General features: G+C 45.3%; 1 protein-coding gene across 2 annotated transcripts in view; it reads left to right on the plus strand.

The window, feature by feature from the left end:
- PAPOLA (poly(A) polymerase alpha) overlaps positions 1-14,389 on the plus strand; it is a 97,634-nt gene that overhangs the window by 55,548 nt on the left and 27,697 nt on the right. For both annotated transcript variants that reach the window (XM_077819336.1, XM_077819337.1), the window contains exon 15: positions 7,415-7,524. In XM_077819336.1, coding sequence (XP_077675462.1) covers positions 7,415-7,524 — 110 coding nt within the window. The remainder of the gene's footprint in view (positions 1-7,414; positions 7,525-14,389) is intronic.

Raw genomic sequence — 14,389 nt, forward strand, 5'->3', positions numbered from 1 at the left:
GGAAAGGGGGTGTAGTGCTTGGGGAGATATTTTGGGGGGGAGACGTTTCCAAGTGGGCAGTTCCCCTGTTCTTTGTGTAACACTTTGGTGGCGGCGGCGTTTAACCTAAGCTGGTAAGAATAAGCTTAGGGGGTCTTTCATGCAGGTCCCCACATCTGTACCCTAGAGTTCAGAGTGGGGAAGGAACCATGACACATGTAAGGCCAAAACAAATCGCCTAAGGGGTCAACTTCTCAGTCCGCAGCTGTGTCCATCCCATAATGTTACCTGTATCCCATAGTTTTTGTACCTTTTTTTAAAAATCTCGCAAACCTGCAAGGCCCTCCTCATTGTCCACTATCTCTGACAGAAGCATAGAGCCTGCACAACTCTGCATTATCATCATTAGTGTTGCAAGCACAGGGCATACGATCCTGAAGTATTTGCAGAGCTTCAAGAAGAACTGAATTGGCAGGGATCATGGCATTTCTTTCGGGGACCGATTGCTATGGAACATAGTGATAATCAATTCAAGATTGTTGGTGGAGTTCATGGAGCAGCTGTAATTGGTGGAGAAACAAGCACTGGTTTGTGGGATGGTATCATAATGCAGAATTGGGATGAAAACCAGTGGCTGCAAAACTTTTGGATGCACAAGGCTACATTCCTAAATCTGTGTGCTAAGCTTGCCCCGGCCTCTCAGCACAGAGACACAAAAATTAGAGCTGTACTGACAGTGGAGATGAGAGTGGCAATCACACTGTGGAAATGTGCAAAGTCAGTTTGCTAATGGTCAGTCAAGAATCAATTTGGAGTCGGGAAATCCACTGCAGAGGCCACTGATGCAAATGTGAAGAGGCATTAATCACTTCCTACTGCGCAGGACTGTGGCTCTAAGTAATGTGCAGGACATAGTAGGAGGATTTGCAGCTGTGGGGTTCCTGAACTGCAGTGGAGTAATAGACAGCACATACCCCTATTTTGGCACCAGACCTCCTTGCCGCTGAGTACATCAAGAGAAAGGGCTACTCTTCTATGGTTGTGCAAGCGTTGGTTGATCACTGGGGATGCCTCACTGACATCAGTGTGGACTGGTCAGGGAAGGTCCATGGCATGCTCTCATCCTCAAGAATATGGGACTGTTCAGAAAGCTACAAGCGAAGACTTCCTTTCCCATCTGGCGGATTACCATTGGGAATATTGAAATGCCAGTAGTGATCCTGAGGGACCCAGCCTACCCCTGGCTCATGAAGCCATACGTTGGCCACCTCTACAGCACCAAGGAACAATTCAACTACTGGCTCAGCAGATGGAGAATGACAGTTGAATGTGCTTTTGGTCATTTGAAGGGTCGCTGGTGTTGTTTACTCACAAGATTGGATCTCAGTGAGAAAAATACCCCAATGATTATAGCTGCGTGCTATGTCCTTCATAATATATGTGAAGCAAAGGGGGAGAAGTTGCCATCCAAATGGAGGGCAGAGTGGAGAGGCTGCCTGCTGAATTTGAACAGCCAGATACAAGGACTATTATAAGAGCTCAGTGCAGCACTATTCAACTCATGGAGGCTTTGAAAGACCATTTTCACAGTGAGAGAGTAGTGTTTGGTATGTTCTACCTGGCCACTGCCCTTTTGTGGCCTGGTAGGAATTATGTGGTGATTGCTGTATTTGTAGGAATGTAACATTATCAGTGCACCTATTTATTTTGTTTGTGAATGATCCTCTGAGTTGTATGACACTGTGCAGATAATTGATTTCTTTCAGAACTGCTGAGCTTCAGTAGCATATGCTGTGAACTAATAAAGATTATTAACAGAATTTTATTCTGTAACAAAATCGGTGCCAAAAAAACCATGCAATTTTAAAACAAATACATTAAAAAGTTAAGGCCCAACGAATTAAGAGAACAATCAGATTTCTTCAAGTGATAGTCCCTATATATATTCCAAATGTGGCTGCATATGCACCAGAACCAGAAGGTTTTCCCTACCAGTGTCCATTGATATACCGTGCATCTCCTCATGTTCACAGTTGAGGGCATAATAGGCCGTGAAAGTCGACACCTCTCCAGTTCTCTCTCACTGCCGCAAGCCCTGTTCCTTTGTGTGCTTAGTTTTTACTAAGAGAGTGACTTCTTCCATTGTATATAATTATTCATAGTTCTTTGCAGTTCTTCTCATAGTTAGTAGTTGTTGCGTTAGTAGTAGTTAATGTTAAGTTAGCTGGTCATCCCTGTTCGGAGACAGCCCCTCCCTCTGGGGACTATGCCCGTGTCCCAGGGTTCAAGAACTCTGTATCCTGCCTGCGCTCCTTCTCTGAGCAACAAGCATTGGAGGGGTGTCTGTTGCTTCAGCGAGGCTCATATCATGGCACAGTATTGGATCTGCAAGTTGTTTCTGCTTCGGACCTGAGACACTCAAGATCTGCATTGAACTTATGAAGGGGAAAGAATTCATGTCCACTACAGATATATATACACCAACCATAGCTTTCACGTGTCTGTGTAGATGAAGCTTGTGATTGTCTTTAATGTCCCGCGGGGTGGAGTGGTAAGAATAGTGCTGCAAACCATGATGCTTCATGGAATGTTGGGGGGGAGGGGTTATTGGGATTTCCTGGCATTGAGTTCTCAATGGGTTGCAGGGGGAGGCAAGCCCAGGACTGTTGAACATGCAGGTTCACCAGTTTCTATAGCATCTCTTTGCTGCCTGAGAAACCCCATTATGTCCTGGTGCATCTCCTCCTTTTCCTGCTGGGACTCCTGGACCTTTCTCCTCTTCACTTGTTTCTTTTCCAGGCTATCTACAGTGTTCATTCTCCAGGTCCTGTGTTCATTGTCCCTTGCAGTACTGGCTTGCAGGATCTCATTGAACATGTCATCCTGAGTCCTCTTCTTTCTCCTTCTCCTCCTTCTCTGGCTCAGGTGTTACACAGGTGTGGAGGGGGAGACACTGAAGGCCACAAAGGCAGCAGAAGATAAAACAAAGAGGTACCACTGTCAGTGTATTCACTGCAGAACTTAGGATGCTGAACTCACTCCTCTTGCTTCCCTAAAGTTATGAGCACTACATTTTCACTTCTGTTTGGGACTGCATGTGGACGGCACTAGCCATGGTGAGTATGGCTTCCAGAGGTTGGGGAAATGAGGAGGGAATTGCTTGGTTGCATGATTCTAGTAGCAGAAGGCAATGGCACTGAATACTGGCACCATTTTCCACAGGTGGTGGTGATTTTAGCTGATATCTAACTCCTGAGGGTAACAAAGGCAGAGAGAGCACAGCTGCTGCTGCTGGTGTCCCGAAGCTGCCTTGGCCTATATGCTGGTAGCTGTGTACTACAGTGGTGCCTGCTGAAGTTATCACTGAGTGGCATATGAAAGTGTTCTACCATGGAGCAAGAAATAAGGCAGCCCTCCCTCTAAACCTTTGGCAGAGGATTACAGAATACCTCCTTCGAAGTTTCATCGAGATCTCTCAGGAGGATTCAGAAGACATCCCTGTGTATATAAACAAACTGCCCTGCATGGCATGCCCCTCCACCGACTCTACAGGGGAAACAAAAAGCTGATAGCAACTCTACCCCTCTTGGTTGAACTACTACCTCTTCTAGCATAAGGAAGTGAATGAATAGTTAAAATACTGTGCTCTGCTACTTTGGGGGTGCCATCCATGTAATTGAAAACTTATCTACATACTTTTACCTAAGATTCCTTCCCCTGAATTGGGCTCACCTGTGCTTGATTGGCTGGTCTGTGATGAAATCAAAACCAGGTTCTGGCTCACTGCACTGCTGGAGCCCCCAGTCACCTGTTCCCCATAAACCTCTTCCTTGTCCACCGTCCTATCTTCCTCACTATTCATGGCAGGGGCTTGTGCCTCGGGCTTCTTGGAGGTATTCATGGTGCTGTGGGTGGGTGGGGGGAGTCTCTGCGGAGTATGGCATGTAGCTCTTTGTAAAGGCAGCAGGTCTGCAGCTTTGCACCAGCTGGATTGTTGTTCTCCCTCGCCACCTGTTATGCCTGCTGCAACTTCTTTTATGCAGCACTGCTGCTGATCACGGTCGTACTCCTTCTCCTGCATCCCCTGAGCAATCTGCTCGTAGATGTCAACGTTTCTATGGCTGTTACAGAGCTGTGCCTGCACAGCCTCTTCTCCCCACAGGCCCAGGAGATTCAATATTTCCTGTCTACTCGAGGCAGGGCCATGTCAGAAGCATTTAGCCAGCATGGTCAGCTAGGCAGTTGCACAAACAGTGGAGAGCTGCTAGGTGTGCAAGTAGGAAAAGGAATTCCAAAAATTTGTAGGGATTTAAAGGGGAGGGTGGTTCTGGTCTCCATGATTCCCTGAGCACTGAATTTCACAATGGTGACCAGAGCAGACTGAGCTATTGAAATCCTCAAATCGTGGTTTAAAAAAAAAACAACAGTCAGAGAGGTGGTGATACTGTGTTGGTGTAATGGTGCGTACAGTGGTGGGAGACTAATTAGAATGCAGACGCATGCACAACTAGGTTGATGTAAGCTACCTTGCATCAACCTAACTGTGTTGTGTAAACCTGGCCTAATAGTTAAACCGTGTTTGTTGCTGGTTTTAGGGGAGTTACTGCTGACAAACTTCTCTACCAATGGATTAATTTCCAAGTGTAAACAAAGTTTGTACATATGAGCATGGCCCTACCAAATTCAGCGTCCATTTTCATCAATTTCATCATCATAAGATTTTAAAAATTGCAGATTTCATGATTTCAGTCACTTAAATCTGAAATTTTATGGTGTAACTGTAGGGGTCCTGACCCCAAAAAAGGAGTTGTGGGAGGGTTGCAAGGATATTGGAGGAGAGGTTGTGGTACTGCTACCCTTCCTTCTGTCTGCGCTGCTGCTGGTGGCGGCTCTGGCTTCAGAGCTGAGCAGCTGGAGAGTGGCATCTGCTGGCCGGGAACCACCACCAGCAGAGCCACCACCAACAGCCGTGCAGAAGGATGGGATGATATGGTATTGCCACCCTTACCTTTGCGTTGCTACCTGCAGAGCTGGACCTTCAGTCAACAGCCTCTGCTCTAGCTGCCCAGCTCTGAAGGCAGCAGTGCAGAAGTAAGGGTGGCATGGTAAGGTATTGCCACCCTTACTTTTGTGCTGCTGGCAGGGCGCTGCCTTCAGAGCTGGGTTCCTGGCCAACAGCTGCTGCTCTCTGGCCACATAGCTTTAAAGGCAGCGCAGAAGTAAGAGTGACGACATTGTAACTCCTCTCCTCTTCCCCCCCAATAAACTTATGACACCCCACCCCGCAACTCCTTTTTGGGTCAGGACCCACAATTTGAGAAACACTAGTCTCCCCTGTGAAATCTGCATAGTATAGGTTAAAAGCACACAAAAGACCTGATTTTGCAGTGGGAGACCAGATTTCACGGTCCGTGATGCATTTTTCATGACTGTGAATTTGGTAGGGCCCTAAATATGAGCCACAACTTTCAAACCTGGATTCCTTAAATTCCCTTGAAATCAGTTGCATCTGGGCTTGGTCTGAACCAGTCTTTATCAGTCTGCCAGTGTCTCTTCCTAGATTTCATACTTAACAAAGTAAAGATGCTTCTTGAAGTGGTGGGGAGTCTTCTAGGACTAGTTCAGTTTACAAATTTTCAGGCTATCCACATGGATTACACTTTATAGTCAACCCTCAGGGATATTTCAGTACCTTAAAGATCAAAGCATTATACCGTATTCAAAGAATTCTGTACAGCATATTTAACAAATTTCTATCTCAAATTTAGATATGGAAACATCATTGAAAATGTGATTTATCTCGTGCATTGCTCAATTAGTATCTGTATGGCTCTCTTAATTTGTCATTTAGGTTTTATGTCAGCTTCGGAAGACCAGTCCCTGCGTTCTTTTGTTAAATAGTTCTCAGACCCATATTCTTTGAGGATTGTAATGACTAATGACTCTACCAAGAGTGGGAGGATATATATATATATATATATAAGCAGTGCTTGAAAAAAGGTTACTTAGGGCATGTCTGCACTTACAGGTCTGCAGCGGCATGGCTGTACCTGTGTAGCCGTGTCACTGCAGCGTGAGTAGTGAAGACGTTCTATGCCAACGAGAAAGCTCTCTCGTAAGCCTTAAACCACCCCGGTGAGTGGCAGAAGATGTGCGCTTATGCCTGCGTGATTTATGTCGCTCTGGAAGGGGTGGGGGGGTGGAATATTCATACCCCTGAGTGACATAAGTGGTAGTGTAGATGTAGCCTTATTTGTAACTGTAGTTCTTTAAATAGATTGCAGATAGACCCATGCCAGCATCTTCCTTCTCTGCAATTTAGGCTCTTTAAACAGTAAGGGGTGGGGGGGGAAATGAGGACAGTTGGACCCAAGATCCTTTATCGACCTTTGCTTTGATATGTGTAGATCCACACAAGTGCATGCATTGCTCCTAACAGTTGACCTTTGCTAGAGGATTCTGAGTTTACATACCAAAGCATGTAGTGCAGGGGTGGACAAACATTTTGGCCCGAGGGCCACATCGGGGTGTGAAACTGAATGGAGGCCTGGCTAGGGAAGGCTGTGCTTCCACAAACAACCTGGCCCCCACCCCCTATCCGACCCCTCCCACTTCCTGCCCTCTTGCTGCCCCCCTCAGAACCCTCCACCCATCCCGACTGCCCCCTCTCGGGACCCCTGCCCCTAACCCCCTCCACCCCCCTCCCCCGAACCTCTGCCCTATCCAACCTCCCCCTGTTCCCCGTCCTCTGACTGCCTCCCCACCCCCAAACCTCGGCCCCATCCAACTGCTCCCGTCCGCCCTCTGGGACCCCCTGCCCCATATCCAACCCTCTTACCATACCACTCAGAGCAGCATGTCTGACACCTGCACTGCCTGGCCAGAGCCAGACATGCTGCTGTGCTGCCCTGCATGAGCACGCAGCGGAGGGGGAACAATGGGGGAGGGGCCGGGGGCTCAGGGGCCGGGCAGGACGGTCCCGAGGGCCGGATGTGGCCCGCGGGCTGTAGTTTGCCCACCTCAGATGTCTTGAAAATCTTAAGTGAAAATCTGTGTAGGCAAACTAAAAGGCAAGTAACTTTTTTTTTTAACGTCTGAAGATTTTTGTGTAAACAGACTACACTTGAAACTGAAAAAGCAAAACTTAAAGAAGTGTTTTATATTTGCCTTATACCTTTTAAAATATGGCTAATAACACTGATTAGTAGGTAATATGAAATTGACTTTTTGTTTTACTATTATGGTTTAGTAGGAGTTCTTAACAGTTGGATTTCTGGGTACTTTAATCTTGTTTCATGCCAGTTGAGCTAAGATGTAACCAACCACATTATCAAATTTTGCATCAGTGTTACAAACCACGTCATCTGAGTTTTAGATTAAGTAATTTAAATGCTTTCTTCCAATATTACATGATTCTTTTTATAAAACTTTTTAGGGAAGAATTTCGTACAATGTGGGTGATTGGTTTAGTGTTTAAGAAGACAGAAAATTCTGAAAATCTGAGTGTTGATCTTACATATGACATCCAGTCTTTCACTGACACAGGTAAGCTTGGCTTCTCTAAAAGCTTGAAATTAATTCATTTGTGCTGAATGTGTAATTATGTGGCCTTCGTTTCAAAATATTCTACCATGGGTCTAGATGGAAGGATATGATATAATGGTTGTTTTATTGCTTATTGAATGTATAGAAAATTAGTAGCAAAACTTTTGTTTGGATGGCTTCAGTATGTTGATTCTGGAGACATTTGCAGGACAGTCAACTCGGCAACTTTATATTTGGGACATAACTGACTAATTTGGTCATAAGAATTTAATTTTTTCATAAACTGTACCTTATTTAAGGCAAAATTTGCAACATACTTCTCACTGAAAAAGGTAAAACTTTTAAAATGTTTCTTATTCAATATAGTAAATTACATGGCTTTAAGTGATAGTATAAACATTTATACTTAATCAACAAATGTGACCTACGTATGTTAATGGAAAATGTATGCTTCAGTGTAAATCTTTTTCCATGTTTGTATTTGTTACTGAAAGCAGATTAATAGCAGAACCTAGGCAACATACCTTGTGCATTGCTGCAGTTAATCCAATATGTTGGAGCTCATCCTAACTAGTAAAGTGTAATTCATTCCTAGTGTTGTACTGACTATATTCAGAGATAAGGAATACTTGTGGCACCTTAGAGACTAACCAATTTATTTGAGCATAAGCTTTGAGCTGTAGCTCACGAAAGCTTATGCTCAAATAAATTGGTTAGTCTCTAAGGTGCCACAAGTACTCCTTTTGCGGATACAAACTAACACGGCTGCTATTCTGAAACCTATATTCAGAGATGATACACAACACAAAAATAAACAAGTCATGCTAACTTCACAATCTGTTTAAAATGCTTTTGACAAACCAAAAAGGACAACATTGGTGGAAATTTGCAACATAACATCTGGAGAGCAAAATTAAGAATATGGCAGTGTTCTGTGGAAGATTGATTAGATGTATTGACAGTGTTGTTTTGACAAAAGTTTAAGTATAGTTTCATAACTTCAATACTATGTGCAATAAAGCATTTCTTAACAAACCTCTGTCTATGGATTCCCAAGTTGAGGCTTATTTAGTGAATACTATGAATTTGGCATACAGTAATATAGTCGCAGTAAGTGGTAAATGTGTAAAATGTGGAAAAGTATCTTAAACTGGACTAAAATAATGTTGTAATGTAATGAAGTTGCCTTAAATAGAGGAGGGAGAGAAACCACACAAGCCCACCTCCCAACATGAAATGCAAGATTCAGCCATTTGTAAATGGACCTCTGGATTTCCAACATAAAAATGTTTAAAATCTCTAGTTTAAACATTAAACTGGTCTGATTTGAGATATTTGTGTAATGACTTGTATTCTGTCATCCTTTCATTACTCTTCCCTTTGTTTCCCTGACCTTCCCCCCCTTTAAAAAAAAAAAAAAAAAAGGCAATTTTATTAAGATTTCATACATTTTTTTGAAGGGTGTTTGAAAATCTTGGTGCTTCTATGTGCAGTTAACATCTGTTCTCAATCAAAAGGAAATTTCTTTCCCTCTCCCAAAACAGTGAATATAAGCTACTTGATTAAAGATAGCGAGTGCTACACTCCTTTGATTTGACTAGAGAATGTAGACAGGCTGATTAGCACTCTTCCTACTTAGTGTTTTTAATTATCTTGCTTTACAATCTAAAATCTAATCTAGAAGCTCTTCCCTCAACTGGAATGGCAAATATACTCTTTGCAAATAGATCCTAAATTCTTATCGCTTGAAAACAACATTCAAGACTTACGTTTCTGAATGGTCTCTGAATATCTCAGTTGTCAAACACGGAGGTCTATAAGTAGAATTTATAGACTATATCCAAACCAAAACTTTTAGTTAGAGTTTTAACAAATACCTCCAGAAATGTTTCTTTCTGAGGTATGGGGAATCTTAACTAGACGTTAATCTGGAAATGAACAGCAAAGGGATTAATCCAGCTCCCATTGCTATATAATCTTTCAGTACTCAACCCACCTGACATAGACTATCAATTTCATCTTTGAATTTACTCCTTTCTTATTATCTGATGGTAATATGCTATTGGGTGCATATTGATTTTATGTAACTTTTAAATTATTTTTGACAGGAATATAGACTAAAGATACATTTTTCTTTGAGTGTTTGTCCATGTCGATTCCATTCTCGGTGTGTGTGCACCCCCATGCACAGTTGTCAGAGACTTGCTTTAGCAGTATCCCTAGGGTTGGCTGTGGCGCCCCCTTGAGTGCCTCGCTCATGCGTCGATATATCAGGCACCACCAGCCCTATGCCCTCTCAGTTCCTTCTTATTGCCCGTGGTGGTTGGTCGGCGTGCCTCTCTCCCTTGCATTGCAGGTGGTCAGTGGTTTCTTTCCCTTTTGAACTTTGTGTTCCATCTGTAAATAGTTTGTTTTATTGTAGATTAGTTAGTAAGTAGCTCTTAAGAACTGTAGCGTAGTCATTTAGGGTCCCGGTAGGGACCCTGCCTTAGGCAGGACAAGCCCCGGTCACCAGGTTTTAAGCCATGTGCTGTAATAGGCCTATACCTGTTAGCGACCCACATGGTAGCTGTCTGAATTGCCTGGGGGGAATCCCACATTAAAAGCGTCGCATCGGTAAGAACTTTTGTCCCAGGACACAGAAAGAACGCGACATTCACTTGAGGGCCTCCTAATGGAGGCAGTTCTTCAGCCAGCCTCGGAGCCAGCCCAGCTGGATGCAATGCCCAGCACTTTGGCTTTAGTGTGTAGTGCACCCCCAGCACTAGGCTCTACCCAGCACCGATCCCCTTTGCTGGTGCCCAAGAAGACCAAGAAGTGGGACCTGGTACCGAGAAAGATAGACCAAGGGGCATTGTGCAGAGGACCCTGCCAGGGTCACCTGTGCACGCTGGAGCTGTGAGGGGGCACGTCCTCCTACCCCCATAAGGGATCCACAACAGACTCCGGGGAGCGGTAGGTGATCCAGAATGATGGTGGAGTCAATGCCTTCCCGGCACCCAGAGAGCAAAGGACTCTCCCACCACAGCCGGCACCATGTGCAGCGATGGACCCAGAAAAGGTTCCCTATGAGGGCAAGCCAGCTGTGAAAGCCTCCTAGAAAGCGAGTGAGCACTGCTGGTCTCCGGAGCCGAGGCAGAGCCCTTTGTTGCCGCATCCCTGGTCTCCGCATCAGCCCAACCAGTTCACTGCTACAGATGGCCAGCACTGCACTCCTGGTTTCTGCCCTCGCATCGAGTCTCACCCAGAGGGAAGCGCCAGTCGCCATGTAGTCGGCACCAGTCATCTTTGTGACAACCCTCCCCATGCAGACTATCACTGTCACAGAGACCTTTGGGGTGCTCCTCAACATGGCGCCGCTCCCCCTACTCCCAGCACCAGTCTGACTATTTGAGGCACCAGTCACTCATGGTGCCGGTTAGCCTCCAGATGCAGGCATCAATGGCCCTGTCCTGGTCACCAGAGGAGGATTCCTCCGGCATGGAGAGGGAGTCTAGCCCCTCACAGAAACAGCACTGTCGCAACTGGGATCCTGAGGTTGCATCCACCTCAGTGATGCCGTCCTGGCAACGGGGCTAGTGTCCAGCGCAATGGTCTTACTGGAATGCCTGGGGCATGCCGGTTATGCCGATGCTCCCATCTTGCCAATTGTCGGTCGCCACATCAGACAAGCTCCAATTGGCACCAGTAGCAATGGATTCGGTGCGTGAAGCACTAGCAGACGCTGAGGTGGAGGGACAGGTGCCCACCCTGAGACCCCCTTCCCCTGCAGGGGATGATGCCCGAGGTCCTCCCCCAGTGGTTAGTCATCATCCCCCTCTCCAGACAAAGTGGTGGTGGGGCCCTCCCCTGCTAGCCCATCAGGTGACATTAAGGAGCACCAAGCTCTGCTCCGAAGGGTAGCCACTAACTTTGGCCTAGAGGCAGAAGAGATGGTGGAGCAATCAGACACTTCGTTCAGTGTGCTTTCTGCATCCACCCCCACCCATGTCACGTTGCTGGTGCATGAAAGGGTCCTAAACATTGCCAAAGTCTTCTGGCAAACCCTGTCCTCCATCCCTTCCACTTCCAAGAGGGCTGAGAAAAAGTATTTTGTCTCTGCCAAGGGGTTTGAATACTTATACTTAAGGTCCTACCAAATTCATGGCCATGAAAAATGCGTCATGGACTGTGAAATCTGGTCTTTGTGTGCTTTTACCCTATACTATACAGATTTCATTCTCAAATTGAGGGTCCTGACTCAAAAGGTAGTTGCAGGGGAATTGCAAGGTTATTTTAGGAGGAGTTGCAGTATTGCCACCCTTACTTCTATGCTGCCTTCAGAGCTGGGTAGCTGGAAAGTGGCGGATGTTGGCCAGGTGTTTGCAAGGGGAGTTTCGGAGGAAGACTAAGAGAGGCAGGCAGAAGAACAGGCAGGCTAGTGAAGGAGAAATAGAGATCAGGAACAGGTTTGTAGAGTTGGGAAATTAAGAAGGGGCATAGCAGGTGGTCACTGAAGGTGAAAGGGCAAGGAAGAAGAGAAGAGTAGCTTGTCCTATAGGAAGAGGGGAAGAGGCAATGGAGACAACACCAAATATGAGCCCCAAGAGGATACGGGATGGGTTGCAGAGGATTGCAAGAGAGGATAGGAATCGAGAGGACTTGCAGCCAGACGGAACAGGGGATAGACTGGAAAATCGCACCATCACCAGAAAAAGGCAGCTCTACATGATTGGGGACTCCTTACTGAGAAGACTAGACAGGAGAGTAACCAGAGCTGATCCAGAGAACAGAAAGGTGTGTTGTCTGTCGGGTGTTAAGATACGGGATGTGGACCTGAGGCTGAAGAGGATCCTAATGAGAGTGGGAAAGAATCCACTGATTGTCCTTCATGTGGGAACAAATGATACGGGTAGATTCTGCCTGGAACGTATCAAGGGAGACTATGCCTGGCTGGGGAAGAAGCTTAAGGAAATCGAGGGTTAGGTGATCTTCAGTGGAATTCTGCCTGTTCCTAGAGAAGGTCAACAAAGGTGTGACAAGATTTTTGATGATCAACAGATGGCTCAGGTAGTGGTGCTATAAGGAGGGCTTTGGGATGTATGGCCATTGGGAAGCATTGGTGGACAGAGGACTGTTCTCTCGGGATGGACTGCACCCGAGTAAGGAGGGAAATAGACTTCTGGGATGGAGACTGGCACAACTGATTAAGAGAGCTTTAAACTAGGAATTTGGGGGAAATGGTTGGGAGATGTCCAGGTAATCTCCACGCCGGATTTTAACATTGAGAGGGAAGAAAACGAAGTAAGAAAGGATACAACCGTGGGTAGGAGAATGGACGTAAGGAGGAAGGGTAGTGTAGATACCAGTCTAATAGGTGATACTGGCAGTAGAATGTCTGTGCCTAATCAGGTAAAGAATGTGAGCAAAGCCAAACAGCAAAAATTAAGATGTTTGTACACTAACGCGAGGAGCCTAAGTAACAAAATGGAGGAACTAGAGCTACTGGTGCAGGAAGTGAAACCAGATATTGTAGGGATAACAGAAACATGGTGGAATAGTAGTCATGACTGGAGTACAGGTATTGAGGGGTATGTGCTGTTTAGGAAAGACAGAAATAAAGGCAAAGGTGGTAGAGTAGCATTGTATATCAATGATGAGGTAGACTGTGAAGAAATAAGAACTGATGGAATGAATAAGACAGTGTCTGGGCAAAAATCACATTGGGAAGGAGAGCTACTAGAGCCTCCCCTGGAATAGTGCTTGGGGTGTGCTGTAGACCACTGGCATCTGATTTGGATATTGATAGAGACCTCTTTAATGCTTTTAATGAAGTAAATAGTAATGGGAATTGTGTGATCATGGGAGACTTTAACTTCCCAGATATAGACTGGAGGACAAGTGCTAGTAATAATAATAGGGCTCAGATTTTCCTGGATGCGATAGCAGATGGATTCCTTCACCAAGTAGTTGCTGAACCAACAAGAGGGGATGCCATTTTAGATTTGGTTTTGGTGAGTAGTGAGGTCCTCATAGAAGAAATGGTTGTAGGGGACAACCTTGGTTCAAGCTATCATGAGCTAATTCAGTTCATACTAACAGGTTTCAGAGTAACAGCCGTGTTAGTCTGTATTCGCAAAAAGAAAAGGAGTACTTGTGGCACCTTAGAGACTAACCAATTTATTTGAGCATGAGCTTTCGTGAGCTACAGCTCACTTCATCGGATGCATACTGTGGAAACTGCAGCAGACTTTATATATACACAGAGAATATGAAACAATACCTCCTCCCACCCCACTGTCCTGCTGGTAATAGCTTATCTAAAGTGATCATCAGGTTAGGCCATTTCCAGCACAAATCCAGGTTTTCTCACCCTCCACCCCCCCCACACAAATTCACTCTCCTGCTGGTGATAGCCCATCCAAAGTGACAACTCTTTACACAATGTGCATGATAATCAAGTTGGGCCATTTCCTGCACAAATCCAGGTTCTCTCACTCCCTCACCCCCCTCACCATACTAAATGGAAGGATAAACAAAAAGAGATCTTTGACTAGGGTTTTTGATTTGAAAATGGCTAACTTTAAAAAATTAAGGAAATTAGTTAGGGAAGTGGGTTGGACTGAAGAACTTGTGGATCTAAAGGCGGAGGAGGCCTGGAATTACTTGGTCAAAGTTGCAGAAACTATCAGAAGCCTGCATCCCAAGAAAGGGGGAAAAATTCATAGGCAGGAGTTGTAGACCAACCTGGATGAGCAAGCATCTCAGAGAGGTGATTAAGAAAAAGCAGAAAGCTTGCAAGGAGTGGAAGATGGGAGGGATCAGCAATACCTTATTGATGTCAGAATATGTAGGGATAAAGTGAGAAAGGTCAAAAGCCATGTAG

Source organism: Eretmochelys imbricata, chromosome 6 (assembly GCF_965152235.1).
Source record: "Eretmochelys imbricata isolate rEreImb1 chromosome 6, rEreImb1.hap1, whole genome shotgun sequence".
Taxonomy (NCBI): Eukaryota; Metazoa; Chordata; order Testudines; family Cheloniidae; genus Eretmochelys; species Eretmochelys imbricata.